Raw genomic sequence first — 17,748 nt, 5'->3', positions numbered from 1 at the left:
CACAAAGACTGTTATGAGCTGACCTGACGATGCACTCCCTAAACTTCAGGACTGCTTCCAACACACAGACTGGGACCTCTTCCAACAACAGGAGCTGGAGACAGCCACAGGAACGGTGCTGGACTACATAAAGTTCTGCATCGGGAATGTGACTGTGGAAAAAACCATCCGGGTTTACCCCAACAAGAAACCCTGGATGACCAGCCAGGTCCGCACACTCCTCAGGGCCCGCGACGCAGCCTTCAGGTCAGGGGACAGGGCACTGTACAGTGTTGCTAGAGCCGACCTGAAGAGAGGGATTAAAAAAGCAAAGGCGGACCACAGGAGGTGCATAGAGTCCCATCTGTCCAGCAAAAACTCACGGGAGGTGTGGCGGGGCATTCATGACATCACGAACTTCAGAGGCTGCAATATGACAACTGCGGATCAGAGTGCGACACTGGCAGAGGAGCTTAACTGTTTCTTTGCCCGTTTCGAAACCCCCCAGCGACACTCATCTGCTCCAGCCCTGCCCCCGCCCCCACCGGGCTCCGGCGCCACTCCACTCACTGTACAGGAGCACAGTGTCAGACGAGTGCTCCTGGCTGTGAACCCCAGGAAGGCTACCGGACCAGACGGAGTACCTGGAAAGGTGCTCAGGACGTGCGCCCACCAGCTCGCTCCCCCCCTCACCAGGATCTTCAACCTCTCCCTGGCTCAGGCAGTCATCCCATCCTGCCTGAAGTCATCTACAATAATCCCGGTGCCGAAGAAGTCTCCCATCACCAGCCTGAATGATTACCGACCAGTGGCCCTCACTCCGGTAATCATGAAGTGCTTCGAGCGACTTGTTCTCCAGCACATCAAGGACCATATCCCTCCAGACTTCGACCCCCACCAGTTCGCATACCGGGCGAACAGGTCCACAGAGGACGCCATTGCTGTTGCTCTCCACTCTGCTCTGAACCACCTGGAGCAGCAGCAGAGCTACGTCCGGATGCTCTCTGTGGACTATAGCTCTGCCTTCAATACAATAATCCCGGACAGACTCTGCAATAAACTGGACACTCTTGGCCTCCCCCCTCTCACAAACGCATGGATAAGGGACTTCCTAATGGACCGACCCCAGAATGTGAGACTTGGCCCGCACCTCTCATCCTCCCGCACGCTGAGCATCGGCTCCCCACAGGGCTGTGTGCTGAGCCCCCTCCTCTACTGCCTTTACACCCATGACTGCAGTCCGGCCCACAGTGACAACCTTACCGTCAAGTTCGCCGACGATACCACAGTGGTCGGGCTCATCTCCAGGGGTGACGAGGCTGCCTACAGAGAGGAGGTCCTGAAGCTGACGGCCTGGTCTTCGGAGAACAACCTCGCTCTCAACACCAGCAAGACCAGAGAGATCATCGTCGACTTCAGGAGGAGCAGCACCGACCCTGCCCCCCTCTACATCAACGGCGAGCGTGTAGAGAGGGTCCACACCTTCAGGTACCTTGGAGTCCACATCTCTAATGACTTCTCCTGGACAGTCAACACCACATCAATCATCAAGAAGGCTCAGCAGCGGCTACACTTCCTTAGAGTCCTCGGGAAGTACAACCTGAAGCCTGACCTGCTGCTGACCTTCTACCGCTCGTCCATCGAGAGCCTGCTGACCTACTGTATTACGGTATGGTACGGCAGCTGCACTGCAGCAGACAGGGAGAGGCTGCAAAGAGTGGTCAAGACGGCTCAGAAGATCATCGGCCGCCCTCTCCCCTCTCTGACGGACATCTACACCTCCCGCTGCCTCAACAGAGCCAGTGCCATCATCAAGGACAGCACCCACCCTGGCTCTGACCTGTTCCACCTGCTGCCCTCTGGGAAGCGCTACAGGTGCTTTAAAACCAAAACAAACAGGCTAAAGAACAGCTTCTTCCCCAGGGCCATAACCATCCTGAACGGACTGCCCCATTGTCCCTCATAACTGCCTTCTCTTCGGTGCAATAACCCATTCCACCAACCACCCTGTTTTTGTTTTGTTTTTGTTTTTTTTCATGTATATATTCATTTCACACCATATTCATTGCACTTCTACATTTTTTATATTTTTATGTATTTGCACATTGTTTTTCTAGCATGCACACATCGCACTGTATGGAATGGCCTCAATCTCGTTACCTTGCGTAATGACAATAAAGCTGATTCTGATTCTGATTCTGATTATATATATATATATATAAAATACTTGAATTTCAGTGTTCATTTATTTACAACTATACACACACATAACTCTTCTCCACTCATTGTTGTATTTGAAAGTGCAATGCTTTGCAGCCAGTAGCACAGCCTTTAAAGGAGCATAGGTATGGGCAGCATCTGTGAAATTTAATTTGCAGGAAAGGAGTGAGTTTAGGGTTGAATTGTCCATCCTCGTTCTATTCTCTGTCACTATCTTTCTAACCATGCTGAGCACCCTCTCCGTTGATGCATTGCTGGTTGAGGTGGGCAGGGTTGGGGGGGGTGTATATTGTAGCGTCCCGGAAGAGTTAGTGCTGCAAGGGATTCTGGTTATTTGTTCTGTTGTGATTGTGTTGTGTTACGGTGCGGATGTTCTCCCGAAATGTGTTTGTCATTCTTGTTTGGTGTGGGTTCACAGTGTGGCACATATTTGTAACAGTGTTAAAGTTGTTTATACACCCACCCTCAGTGTGACCTGTATGGCTTTTGACCAAGTGAGTTGCATTCACTTGTGTGTGTGTAAAAGCCGTATATATTATGTGACTGGGCCGGCACGCTGTTTGTATGGAGGAAAAGCGGACGCGACGACAGGTTGTAGAGGACGCTAAAGACAGTGCCTTTAAGGCACGCCCCCGATATTGTTAGGAGAAATTCGGGAGAATGGTTACCCCGGGAGATTGCAATGAAATTCGGGAGTCTCCCGGGAAAATCGGGAGTGTTGATCAGGGTTAGTATACGCAAACCTTTAGCAAACCTTAGTAGATCACCCACAACACGCCCACTAACAGTAGATGCAATTGTATAGTTTGCACACACTTTTTAGCACGTTATTAGGATCTTTGTACTGTAGTTTAGCGTGTGGAGTGTTGTACAAGGTACCATGAGCTGCTGCCGGGCCAGGCACACTCCATCCGGGCTGCCCTGGATGAGCAGCGAGGGCGAGTTCTGAGGCGCGCTGAGGTCCGGCAGAACGATCTGGGTCTGCGTGTGGTGCATGACGCTCAGGAATTGAGCGCCGTTCTGCCCCACCAGGAAGAGGTGCTGCTGCGAGGTGACGTCCAGCTGGCTGGTCACGGCGCCGCCCGTCACCTCCGACCCCAGGAGCAGCTCCATCAAGACGCAGGTCGCCTTCTGCCGGTCACACGGTGGTGGTTACGGTTTGCGAGCGCGGTCGACGTGCGGACGCTGACCTTCACCGCTGTCGCGTTGCCCTGCAGGCCCCACACGGTGCAGCAGCTCCCGAAGAAGGCGGGCTGCGCCTGAGGCTGGGGTGGCACCGCCCTGAAGCTCACGCTGACCCCCAGGGTCTGCACGACCTGCTGGACGAGCGGGGAGCCGGCGTCCGGCAGAGCCTGAGGGGCCAGGCTGACGGGGAGGTCAAAGGTCAACGCCAGGGGCTGCAGATCCTGCCACATAAAGTACAAAAGACGGAGGCAAAGTGAGAGGAACGGGGCGAACGAGGCGACGCCGGACAAAGACACACTAAACCTTTTTGACAAATATACCTGTCTGATTGGGTGTCAGATGCTCTATTGATCATTCTATTGATCTCTGAGTCCAGACTGGTGTGAAGAAATTGAGTTTTGAGACAAATAAAAATCAATCCCCAGGTAGGCTCTGCTGAGATTATAAATAGACCACTCACTCTGATCCTCCTCCTGGCCTCCTCCACTCCCTCCATGGGTCCAGCTATTGACACCTGGTGATGGTGAGAACAAATAAAACGTCATCTTATTGTTTATGTACAAACCCCGTTTCCATATGAAATGGGAAATTGTGTTAAATGTAAATATAAACGGAATACAATGATTTGCAAATAATTTTCAACCCATATTCAACTGAATGCACTACAAAGACAACATATTTGATGTTCAAACTCATAAACTTTATTTTTTCTTTGCAAATAATAATTAACTTAGAATTTCATGGGCATGTTCACCACTTTGTTACATCCCCTTTTCTTTTAACAACACTCAATAAACGATTGGGAACTGAGGAAACTAATTGTTGAAGCTTTGAAAGTGGAATTCTTTCCCATTCTTGTTTTATGTAGAGCTTCAGTCGTTCAACTGTCGTATTTTACGCTTCATAATGCGCCACACATTTTCGATGGGAGACAGGTCTGGACTGCAGGCGGACCAGGAAAGTAACCGCACTCTTTTTTTATAAAGCCACGCTGTTGTAACACGTGCTGAACGTGGCTTGTCATTGTCTTGCTGAAATAAGCAGGGGCGTCCATGAAAAAGATTAGATGGCAGTATATGTTGTTCCAAAACCTGTATGTACCTTTCAGCATTAATGGCGCCTTCACAGATGTGTAAGTTACCCATGCCTTGGGCACTAATGCACCCCCATACCATCACAGATGCTGGCTTTTACACTTTGCGCCTATAACAATCCGGATGGTTCTCTTCCTCTTTGGTCCAGAGGACACGGCGTCCACAGTTTCCAAAAACAATTTGAAATGTGGACTCGTCAGACCACAGAACACTTTTCCACTTTGTATCAGTCCATCTTAGATGAGCTCAGGCCCAGCGAAGCCGACGGCGTTTCTGGGTGTTGTTGATAAACAGTTTTCGCCTTGCATAGGAGAGTTTTAACTTGCAATTACAGATGTAGCAACCAACTGTAGTTACTGACAGTAGGTTTCTGAAGTGTTCCTGAGCCCATGTGGTTATATCCTTTACACACTGATGTCGCTTGTTGATGCAGTACAGCCTGAGGGATCGAAGGTCACGGGCTTAGCTGCTTACGTGCAGTGATTTCTCCAGATTCTCTGAACCCTTTGATGATATTACGGACCGTAGATGGTGAAATCCCTAAATTCCTTGCAATAGCTGGTTGAGAAAGGTTTTTCTTAAACTGTTCAACAATTTGCTCACGCATTTGTTGACAAAGTGGTGACCCTCGCCCCATCCTTGTTTGTGAATCTACTTTTATACCCAATCATGGCACCCACCTGTTCCCAATTTGCCTGTTCACCTGTGGGATGTTCAAAATTAGTGTTTGATGAGCATTCCTCAACTTTATCAGTATTTATTGCCACCTTTCCCAACTTCTTTGTCATGTGTTGCTGGCATCAAATTCTAAAGTTAATGATTATTTGCAAAAAAAAAAAAAATGTTTATCAGTTTGAACATCAAATATGTTGTCTTTGTAGCATATTCAACTGAATATGGGTTGAAAATGATTTGCAAATCATTGTATTCCGTTTATATTTACATCTAACACAATTTCCCAACTCTTATGGAAACGGGGTTTGTATTAAAGGTCCTGTTATTGTCTGGATAAACCTTTTTGGTCATTAAGCACACCTGGTTGCTTTTCTCCCCCGCAGCATTGTGGCGGTTGGAGTCCGGGAAATGGATGTGACAGGAAGTGACCTCCATCACCTTCTTGATGTTGCCGCCGCCCTTGCCGATGACGTGGGAGTGCTCCGTGTAGGCCACGTCCATCTTGAGGGTGACTTTGTTTACCTGGGGTTATTCAGCACACAGCACAGATCCCGTTCTTGGTATTGTCACGCATGTTTGTTTGTACATAACCCAAAACCAGTCGCTCCTGTACGGAGCCCCTAAAGGGACATGGGGGAAATATTTTTTTTAATATATTTTTTTTTTTTTTTTTTTTTTTTTAGACATGTATCCTGTGCGCACAAGCAACTTTTTTTTTAACAAGTTATAAAAAAAAAAAGTTTTTAAAATTATATATATATATATATATATATATATATTTTTTTTTTTAGACATGTATCTCTTGTGCACGAGATACATGTCTAAAAAAAAATAAATAAAATAAAAAAAACATTTCCCCCATGTCTCTTTAGGGGCTCTGTATATTGGTGTTTGAAAAATGTTTTTAAAATTATAATTTTTTTTTTTTTTTTTTTAGACATGTGCACGAGATACATGTCTAAAAATAAATAAATAAAAAAATAAAAAAAATAAAAATAAAACATTTCCCCCATGTCCCTTTAGGGACTCTGTATATTGGTGTTTGATTTTTATTTTATTTTTTTAATACAGGAAACATGTTACTCTGATAAATCTCCTATATGAAAAAATGTCTTGCGATATGCATTTTCTCGCGGCTGGATCATTCCAGGCACACCATCGTAACACCGCAGCGCATCTCGGCGTGCTAATAAAATAAGTTCTGTTGTTATCTAGATCAGATATTGTCTGGTGTGCCGTGGGAAATCATGCAACTTCACCTAATTGCTCCAAAAAATATTTTTTGCAACTCAATAATTATAATAATGTGCCGTGGTCTAGTGCAGTGTTTTTCAACCTTTTTTGGTATGTAAAAGGTATGTAACGCTTAAACCAAAAAATTAACAAAAGGCAAGTCCCGCTAGGAAAATGCACTGAAGCATAGGGAAAGCTATGCAAAACAAAAGTAAAACTGAACTGGCTACAAAGTAAACAAAAACAGAATGCTGGACGACAGCAAAAACTTACAGCGTGTGGAGCAGAGACGGCGTCCACAAAGTACATCCGTACATGACATGACAATCAACAATGTCCACACAAAGAAGGATAGCGTACGCACAACTTAAATAGTCTTGATTGCGAAAACAAAGCAGGTGTGGGGAATAGAACTCAAAGGAAGGCGTGACGCTGCTACAGGAGAACACCAACAAAACAGGAAGGGTCAGTGAAGTTGGCACGTTGTGTTAATCGTAACTAAAAACAGGGTTTCCCACCTAGGCCTTCAGTGATGTCCGACTTCAATGATTACCTCTCAAAATACCATCATTTATGTCAGTGTTTTTCAACCTTTTTTGAGCCAAGGCACAGTTTTTTCATTGAAAAAATGCGGAGGCACAGAAATCATTAAAAAATGAAACTCACACGTGAATTATGATGTATAAAAGACTGTATTTATATTATTCACATGTGAATACTTCTGTATAATAGACTGTATTTATATTATTCACACGTGAATAATGCTGTATAATAGACTGCATTTATATTATTCACATGTGTATAATGCTGTATAATAGACTGTATTTATATTATTCACACGTGAATAATGCTGTATAATAGACTGTATTTATATTATTCACACGTGAATAATATGAACAATGCTGTATATAAGACTGTATTTATACTATTCACACGTGAATAATGCTGTAAAAAATAGACTGTATTTATTTTATTCACACCTGAATAATGCTGTATAATAGACTGTATTTATATTATTCACATGTGAATACTGCTGTATAATAGACTGTATTTATATTATTCACACGTGAATAATGCTGTATAATAGACTGCATTTATATTATTCACATGTGAATAATGCTGTATAATAGACTGTATTTATATTATTCACACGTGAATAATGCTGTATAATAGACTGTATTTATATTATTCACACGTGAATAATATAAACAATGCTGTATAAAAGACTGTATTTATACTATTCACACGTGAATAATGCTGTAAAAAATAGACTGTATTTATTTTATTCACACCTGAATAATGCTGTATAATAGACTGTATTTATATTATTCACATGTGAATAATGCTGTATAATAGACTGTATTTATTTTATTCACACGTGAATAATGCTGTATAATAGACTGTATTTATATTATTCACATGTGAATAATGCTGTATAATAGACTGTATTTATATTATTCACATGTGAATAATGCTGTATAATAAATTGTATTAGAATTATTCACATGTGAATAATGCTCTGTAATAGACTGCATTTATATTATTCACATGTGAATAATGCTGAATAATAGACAGTATTTATATTATTCACACGTGAGTAATGCTGTATAATAGACTGTATTTATATTATTCACACGTGAATAATGCTGTATAATAGACTCTATCTATATTATTCACATGTGAATAATGCTGTATAATAGACTGTATTTATATTATTCACATGTGAATAATGCTGTATAATAGACTGTATTTATATAATTCACACTTGAATAATGCTGTATAATAGACTGTATTTATATTATTCACACCTGAATAATGCTGTATAATAGACTGTATTTATATTATTCACATGTGAATAATGCTGTATAATAGACAGTATTTATATTATTCACATGTGAATAATGCTGTATAATAGACTGTATTTATATTATTCACCCGTGAATAATGCTGTATAATAGACTGTATTTATATTATTCACACGTGAATAATGCTGTATAAAAGACTGTATTTATATTATTCACACGTGAATAATGCTGTATAATAGACTATATTATTCACATGTGAATAATGCTGTATAATAGACTGTATTTATATTATTCACGCGTAAATAATGCTGTATCATAGACTGTATTTATATTATTCACATGTGAATAATGCTGTATAATAAACTGTATTTATATTCTTCACATGTGAATAATGCTGTATAATAGACTATTTATATTATTCACATGTGAATAATGCTGTATAATAGACTGTATTTATATTATTCACATGTGAATAATGCTGTATAATAGATTGTATTAATATTATTCACACGTGAATAATGATGTGTAATAGACTGTATTTATATTATTCACATGTGAATAATGCTGTATAATAGACTGTATTTATATTATTCACACCTGAATAATGCTGTATAATAGACTGTATTTATATTATTCACATGTGAATAATGCTGTATAATAGACTGCATTTATACTATTCACATGTGAATAATGCTTTATAATAGACTGTATTTATATTATTCACATGTGAATAATGCTGTATAATAGACTGTATTTATATTATTCACATGTGAATAATGCTGTATAATAGACTGTATTTATATTATTCACACCTGAATAATACTGTATAATAGACTGTATGTATATTATTTACACGTGAATAATGTTGTATAATAGACTGTATTTATATTATTCACACGTGAATAATGCTGTATAATAGGCTGTATTTATATTATTCACATGTGAATAATGCTGTATAATAGACTATATTTATATTATTCACATGTGAATAATGCTGTTTAATAGACTGTATTTATATTATTCACATGTGAATAATGCTGTATAATAGACTGTATTTATATTATTCACATGTGAATAATGCTGTATAATAGACTGTATTTATATTATTCTCATGTGAATAATGCTGTATAATAGACTGTATTTATATTGTTCACATGTGAATAATGCTGTATAATAGACTGTATTTATATTATTCACATGTGAATAATGCTGTATAATAGACTGTATTTATACTATTCACGCGTGAATAATGCTGTAAAAAATAGACTGTATTTATATTATTCTCATGTGAATAATGCTGTATAATAGACTGTATTTATATTGTTCACATGTGAATAAACTGTATAATAGACAGTATTTATATTATTTACACGTTAATAATGCTGTATAATAGACTGTATTTATACTATTCACGCGTGAATAATGCTGTAAAAAATAGACTGTATTTATCTTATTCACACGTGAATAATGCTGTATAATAGACTTTATTTATATTATTCACATGTGAATAATGCTGTATAATAGACTGCATTTATACTATTCACATGTGAATAATGCTTTATAATAGACTGTATATATATATTATTCACACGTGAATAATGCTGTATAATAGACTGCATTTATATTATTCACATGTGAATAATGCTGTATAATAGACTGTATTTATATTATTCACACGTGAATAATGATGTATAATAGACTGTATTTATATTATTCACACGTGAACAATGCTGTATAATAGACTGTATTTATATTATTCACACGTAAATAATGCCGTATAATAAACTGTATTTGTATTATTCACACGTGAATAATGCTGTATAATAGACTGTGTTTATATTATTCACATGTGAATAATGCTGTATAATAGACTGTATTTATATTATTCACATGTGAATAATGCTGTATAATAGACTATATTTATATTATTCACATGTGAATAATGCTGTATGATAGACTGTTTATATTATTCACATGTGAATAATGCTGTATAATAGACTATTTATATTATTCACACTTGAATAATGCTGTATAATACACTGTATTTATATTATTCACACGTGAATAATGCTGTACAATAGACTGTATTTATATTATTCACATGTGAATAATGCTGTATAATAGACTGTATTTATATTATTCACATGTGAATAATGCTGTATAATAGACTGTATTTATATTTTTCACACGTGAATAATGCTGTATAATACACTGTATTTATATTATTCACACGTGAATAATGCTGTACAATAGACTGTATTTATATTATTCACATGTGAATAATGCTGTATAATAGACTGTATTTATATTATTCACATGTGAATAATGCCGTATAATAGACTATTTATATTATTCACATGTGAATAATGCTGTATAATAGACTGTATTTATATTATTCACACTTGAATAATGCTGTATAATACACTGTATTTATATTATTCAAACGTGAATAATGCTGTACAATAGACTGTATTTATATTATTCACATGTGAATAATGCTGTATAATAGACTGTATTTATATTATTCACATGTGAATAATGCTGTATAATAGACTGTATTTATATTTTTCACACGTGAATAATGCTGTATAATACACTGTATTTATATTATTCACACGTGAATAATGCTGTACAATAAACTGTATTTATATTATTCACATGTGAATAATGCTGTATAATAGACTGTATTTATATTTTTCACACGTGAATAATGCTGTATAATACACTGTATTTATATTATTCACACGTGAATAATGCTGTACAATAGACTGTATTTATATTATTCACATGTGAATAATGCTGTATAATAGACTGTATTTATATTATTCACATGTGAATAATGCTGTACAATAGACTGTATTTATATTATTCACATGTGAATAACGCTGTATAATAGACTGTATTTATATTATTCATATGTGAATAATGCCGTATAATAGACTATTTATATATTTCACATGTGAATAATGCTGTATAATAGACTGTATTTATATTATTCACACTTGAATAATGCTGTATAATACACTGTATTTATTTTATTCACACGTGAATAATGCTGTACATCCATCCATCCATTTTCTACCGCTTATTCCCTTTTGGGGTCGCGGGGGGCGCTGGAGCCTATCTCAGCTACAATAGACTGTATTTATATTATTCACATGTGAGTAATGCTGTATAATAGACTGTATTTATATTATTCACATGTGAATAATGCTATATAATAGACTGTATTTATATTTTTCACACGTGAATAATGCTGTATAATAGACTGTATTTATTTTATTTACACGTGAATAATGCTGTATAATAGACTGTTTTTATATTATTCACACGTGAATAATGCTGTATAATAGACTGTTTTTATATTATTCACACGTGAATAATGCTGTATAATAGACTGTATTTATATTATTCATATGTAAAAATAGCTAAGTATTTATTGTCTATTGTGAGCGAACTGTGGTGCTGAATATCTCCCAGGGATCAATAAAGTGCTTTCTATTTTATTCTATAATCCATGCAACATTTTGACCAAAGAACCACCATTACATGTTATGTAGACCACAAGGAAGTATTTTATATTTAGAAACAAATAATGATAATATGACTCCATTAATGCGCCTTATAATCCGGTGCGCCCTATGGTCCGGAAAATACGGTACTTACTTACTGGCTATAGTGAAAGTGTAGAACGTGTGCAGTGCTGAATGTACAAACAACGGCTCAGAAGCCTCACCCGGGTTTCTAGAACTTCTAGAATCTTCTTTTTGGCTTTCAAGACGTTGGCTCGTTTGCCTTCCACCTTCACGTGTGGATCTGAAAGATAACAGCTCAGTTTTGAAAAGGTGCAACACAACACCGGGATCCTCATCACGTGTGAGAGGTTTATTGCAATCCCTCACCTTTCTTTGACTTGGCTCCAATCTTCAACTTGGACGGCCATTTTACCTGAGTGTCGGTTTCTCTCATCACCTGCGGCGGGCAAAAACAATGGCGAGTGAAACAGAGCTGTCTTTGTCTGTGGCGAGGACGCGACACGTGCCGAGTGTAACAACACAAAGGCTCATTTGCATTTCAAAGTCTGTAATCATGGTGTCCGTGAAACCTGTAATCACAGGACGCGGCGCTCTCATCCGTCAGCCTTAATTACCTGCGAGCTCTCGTGCACTGAGGCTGAACATTGGCGTCGACTGAGCTGAAAACTTTCGCAAACAAATGTTTGGCGTTTGACTTACTTTCTCGAAAAACTCCTCGCCTGTCACACCATCGCCGGTCTTTGGAGCTGCAACAGACAAATAAGATAGAGAATGTTTTTATTTGTATTTTTATTTTTTTTTATCAATGCAGCCCTCTCTCTACAAACCCCGTTTCCATATGAGTTGAGAAATTGTGTTAGATGTAAATATAAATGGAATACAATGATTTGCAAATCCTTTTCAACAAAGACGGGGTTTTTTTTTGCAAATAATCATTAACTTTAGAATTTGATGCCAGCCACACGTGACAAAGAAGTTGGGAAAGATGGCAATAAATACTGATAAAGTTGAGGAATGTTCATCAAACACTTATTTGGAACATCCCACAGGTGAACAGGCAAATTGGGAACAGGTGGGTGCCATGATTGGGTATAAAAGTAGATTCCATGAAATGCTCAGTCATTCACAAACAAGGATGGGGCGAGGGTCACCACTGTGTCAACAAATGCGTGAGCAAATTGTTGAACAGTTTAAGAAAAACCTTTCTCAACCAGCTATTGCAAGGAATTTAGGGATTTCCCCATCTACGGTCCGTAATATCATCAAAGGGTTCAGAGAATCTGGAGAAATCACTGCACGTAAGCAGCTAAGCCCGTGACCTTCCATCCCTCAGGCTGTACTGCATCAACAAGCGACATCAGTGTGTAAAGGATATCACCACATGGAACACTTCAGAAACCCACTGTCAGTAACTACAGTTGGTCGCTACATCTGTAAGTGCAAGTTAAAACTCTCCTATGCAAGGCGAAAACCGTTTATCAACAACACCCAGAAACGCCGTCGGCTCCGCTGGGCCTGAGCTCATCTAAGATGGACTGATACAAAGTGGAAAAGTGTTCTGTGGTCTGACGAGTCCACATTTCAAATTGTTTTTGGAAACTGTGGACGTCGTGTCCTCCGGACCAAAGAGGAAAAGAACCATCCGGATTGTTATAGGCGCAAAGTTGAAAAGCCAGTATGTGTGATGGTATGGGGGTGTATTAGTGCCCAAGACATGGGTAACTTACACATCTGTGAAGGCACTATTAATGCTGAAAGATACATACAGGTTTTGGAGCAACATATGTTGCCATCCAAGCAACGTTACCATGCTTATTTCAGCAAGACATAGCCAAGCCACGTGTTACATCAACGTGGCTTCATAGTAAAAGAGTGCGGGTACTAGACTGGCCTGCCTGTAGTCCAGACCCGTCTCCCATTGAAAATGTGTGGCGCATTATGAAGCCTAAAATAGCACAACGGAGACCCCCGGACTGTTGAACAACTTAAGCTGTACATCAAGCAAGAATGGGAAAGAATTTCACCTGAGAAGCTTAAAAAATGTGTCTCCTCAGTTCCCAAACGTTTACTGAGTGTTGTTAAAAGGAAAGGCCATGTAACACAGTGGTGAACATGCCCTTTCCCAACTACTTTGGCACGTGTTGCAGCCATGAAATTCTAAGTTAATTATTATTTGCAAAAGTTTATGAGTTTGAACATCAAATATGTTGTCTTTGTAGTGCATTCAATTGAATATGGGTTGAAAATGATTTGCAAATCATTGTATTCCGTTTATATTTACATCTAACACAATTTCCCAACTCATATGGAAACGGGGTTTGTATTTTAGCCGCAGTAATATAGCGTATTATTGCATGCAATAAAATATACACTTTAATTAAAACCCTTGTTGTCATAACGGGGGGGGGGGTGTCGCAGCTTACTGCGAGGTTTGTTCTCCCGGGAAGCAATCGGACTATTCCGGACAAAGCGTGAAGGTAGGAACATATTTCATTATATTCTCTCAAAAAGGTACAAAAAACGGAAAACACGGCTGATCGCACTTGGAGTGAAAGTAATCAACTAGCATAAGCTATGGCATAGCAAGAAACAAACTGTGGCATGAACAGAGGATGAAACTGTGGCATGAAAAGAGCAATGACGCCAGGACGACTAACAGGCAAAGACAGGCTTAAATAATAGTCTCTTGATTAGAGCAGGTGTGTGTCCCGAACACATGAGGCAGGTGAAACTATATCAGTTGCCATGGAAACTAAAACAAACAAGGATGTACAAAAACAGGAAGTAACGGACGCACTTAAAATCCTTTAATTTTCTCAAAACTGCGCCTAATGTACGGAATAATTTTGGTTGTGTTTACCGACTTGGAAGCTATTTTATTCAGTGCATGGTGTAATGATAAGTGTGATGGCAGTCACACATAAGAGATAGGTGTAGACTGCAATATGACTTAAGTAAACAACACCAACATTGTATATGTTCCATTGAAAATATAGAACATTACACACGGCGCTCAAAAATCTATCAAAAATGTTTTTGTACGACTTTGGTAAGCTATGAAGCTATGATGGATTGTACTGTGCTTCAACATACGAGTATGTGGAGGGGGGCGTGGCCTGCGGGTCTGCCGCGGAACGGGGTGTGTCAGGACCGGCCTCGAAGACAGCGACAGGTGCGTAGATGGCCCAGGTGGGCCTTGTTATCTAATCAAGAAGTAGTTGGAGTTTTAGGTGCTGCTGAGCGGACGCAGCAGACAAAAGACACTTTGCTGAAAAGCATCTTTTATGAAAAAAAAAACGTGTTATACCCTGAAATTCCTGGCTCTCCTGGCAGTGTGTGGTGGTCCGAAGAACCCACTCGAGGGCAACCTTTACAGAGTATTATTATGGTGTGTGTATAAGGTAAGACATATTATCTGGCATTTTGTTTCACAATATTATGCAAAAGCAACTTTTCTTACCTTCTGGTACCTGCTGATCTGTATTCGGGATCTGCATAAGTCCTGAAAATTTGCATGCATCCTCTATCTTCTCGTTATGGGACACATTCATCCGCAATGTTGCCATTTCTAATATAAAGTAGTTTAAAGTTCTTACTTATATCTGTCAGTAAACTTGCCATGAAAGCGCTAAAACATACTGGTGTAGTGAGTTTATATTATTCACTCAAGGAACTTTATTTATTAGAGAGTTCCGGTCGGAACTGTTGTTGCACTAGTGAGAAGATGATGCTCTGTTATTGATTTAAGTAAAGTCTGAATGTTATTAAAAGTGTGCCAATACAAACAAGTATCAAGTAATTATATTTGCATATCGGAAGATGGAAGAGCATTAGTGTCCAGTAACAAATGCGTCTGCATCATTGAATTTCCTGCCTGATGCAGTTAATGTAATGAATTATTGTGACCACTGGGTGTCGCCAAAACACCAACTGTCACTCAACATCAAAAATCTGTCGTAATGTTAGTGTTTTCATACCTACCAATGTTCTCTGGGTAATTTCACTTGATCCGACATTTTTGCAACATTCCACCTTACAAAATAATACAAGTATCGTATCGGGTTAATATGGATATCGGCCTATACTCAAGGCTCCAATATCGGGAGTGAAAAGGTTGTATCGTGACACCCCTAATTTGGATCTTTGGAAAATTCGATTGTAGTAGCAACTTATGAAAGTCATACTTGCCAACCTTGAGACCTCCGATTTCGGGAGGTGGGGGGTGGGGGTGGGAGCGGGGGGCGTGGTTAAGAGGGGAGGAGTATATTTACAGCTAGAATTCACCAAGTCAAGTATTTCATATATATATATATATATATATATATATATATATATATATATATATATATATATATATATATATATATATATATAAATATATATATATATATATATATATATAAATACTTGACTTTCAGTGAATTCTAGCTATAAACATATATTTATTTTATTTTATATATATATATATATAAGAAATACTTGAATTTCAGTCTTCATGTATTTACACATATACACACACATAACACTCATCTACTCATTGTTGAGTTAAGGGTTGAATTGTCCATCCTTGTTCTATTCTCTGTCACTATTTTTCTAACCATGCTGAACACCCTCTCTGATGATACATTGCTGTGTGGCACGCACAAAAGCGCTTTCATCAAATGCACTAGATGGCAGTATTGTCCTGTTTAAGAGTGTCACAACATTGCTGTTTACGGCAGACGAACTGCTTTACGGTAGACGAAAACGTGACTGCTGTTGTTGTGTGTTGTTGCCGCGCTGGGAGGACGTTAATGAAACTGCCTAACAATAAACCCACATAAGAAACCAAGAACTCGCCCTCGATCATTCTACAGTTATAACGTGATTGGGCGGGCACGCTGTTTATATTGTGGGAAAGCGGACTCAGGTCCGCATGGAGCTGGAGGGGGCGTGGCCTACAGCTCCGCCTGAATTTCGGGAGATTTTCGGGAGAAAATTTGTCCCGGGAGGTTTTCAGGAGAGGCGCTGAATTTCGGGAGTCTCCCGGAAAATCCGGGAGGGTTGGCAAGTATGCATAGTACTACTATTAAATATCAAAAATGGGGCCACAAATATTGTTAGGGGCCACAAATAGAACTCAAACATCTTGCCTTTGACAAAAGAGATCCTCGTGAAACAACGTTGACGTTGCAATGTCAGCTTTTAAAATGTTGACGTTAGCTTAGCAACCGGAACAAAAGGAAAGGAGAATTTGCTCGGAACATAAACAATTTTTAAAAGGCCACGGCTTCAGTGTGACATTTACAGGGTTGAGAGTCTGGGGGGAGGAGGGGGGGGGTGGACCGCCCTCACCCCCGCTCATCACTACGGGTAACCCTGGCCCCGGCCGAGGAATGGCAAGAGAATAGTATAGAGTGGGGAGAGAAGGTGGTGTAGGTGGGGGCCGCCACAAATTAGTCCGGAGACGGCTTATCACGTCGATGGCATTTAGTGACGCAGAGACCTCCCACTCGACCCTGAAAAAGTAGGCCACAGCTGCAAAACTAGACACTTCTTAGCCAAAGACAGCTAAATGAAAAGTGTTAGATAAAGATTATTACCTGCAGCCATACTTGCCAACCTTGAGACCTCCGAATTCGGGAGATTGGGGGGCGGTTAAGGGGGGAGGAGTATATTTATAGCTAGAATTCACTGGAATTTGAGTATTTCTTATGAGTTGGGAAATTGTGTTAGATGTAAATATAAACGGAATACAATGATTTGCAAATCATTTTCAACCCATATTCAGTTGAATATGTTTCAAAGACAACATATTTGATGTTCAAACTGATAAACTTTTCTTTTTTTTTTGCAAATAATCATTAACTTTAGAATTTGATGCCGGCAACACGTGACAAAGAAGTTGGGAAAGGTGGCAATAAATACTGATAAAGTTGAGGAATGCTCATCAAACACTTATTTGGAACATCCCACAGGTGTGCAGGCTGATTGGGAACAGGTGGGTGCCATGATTGGGTATAAAAACAGCTTCCCAAAAAA

General features: G+C 39.2%; 1 protein-coding gene across 1 annotated transcript in view; it reads right to left on the bottom strand.

The window, feature by feature from the left end:
• The window catches only part of bicc2 (bicaudal C homolog 2), a 77,522-nt gene that overhangs the window by 40,335 nt on the left and 19,439 nt on the right, over nt 1-17,748 (bottom strand). The window contains exons 2-8 of the mRNA XM_061930230.1: nt 12,427-12,473; nt 12,094-12,163; nt 11,928-12,007; nt 5,514-5,675; nt 3,845-3,898; nt 3,390-3,605; nt 3,079-3,330 (exon numbers count right to left, since the gene is read on the bottom strand). Coding sequence (XP_061786214.1) covers nt 3,079-3,330; nt 3,390-3,605; nt 3,845-3,898; nt 5,514-5,675; nt 11,928-12,007; nt 12,094-12,163; nt 12,427-12,473 — 881 coding nt within the window. The remainder of the gene's footprint in view (nt 1-3,078; nt 3,331-3,389; nt 3,606-3,844; nt 3,899-5,513; nt 5,676-11,927; nt 12,008-12,093; nt 12,164-12,426; nt 12,474-17,748) is intronic.

Source organism: Nerophis lumbriciformis, linkage group LG36 (assembly GCF_033978685.3).
Source record: "Nerophis lumbriciformis linkage group LG36, RoL_Nlum_v2.1, whole genome shotgun sequence".
Lineage (NCBI taxonomy): Eukaryota > Metazoa > Chordata > Actinopteri > Syngnathiformes > Syngnathidae > Nerophis > Nerophis lumbriciformis.
The sequence above is the reverse complement of the archived record's forward strand: the minus strand, read 5'-3'. Positions and strand labels throughout refer to the sequence as shown.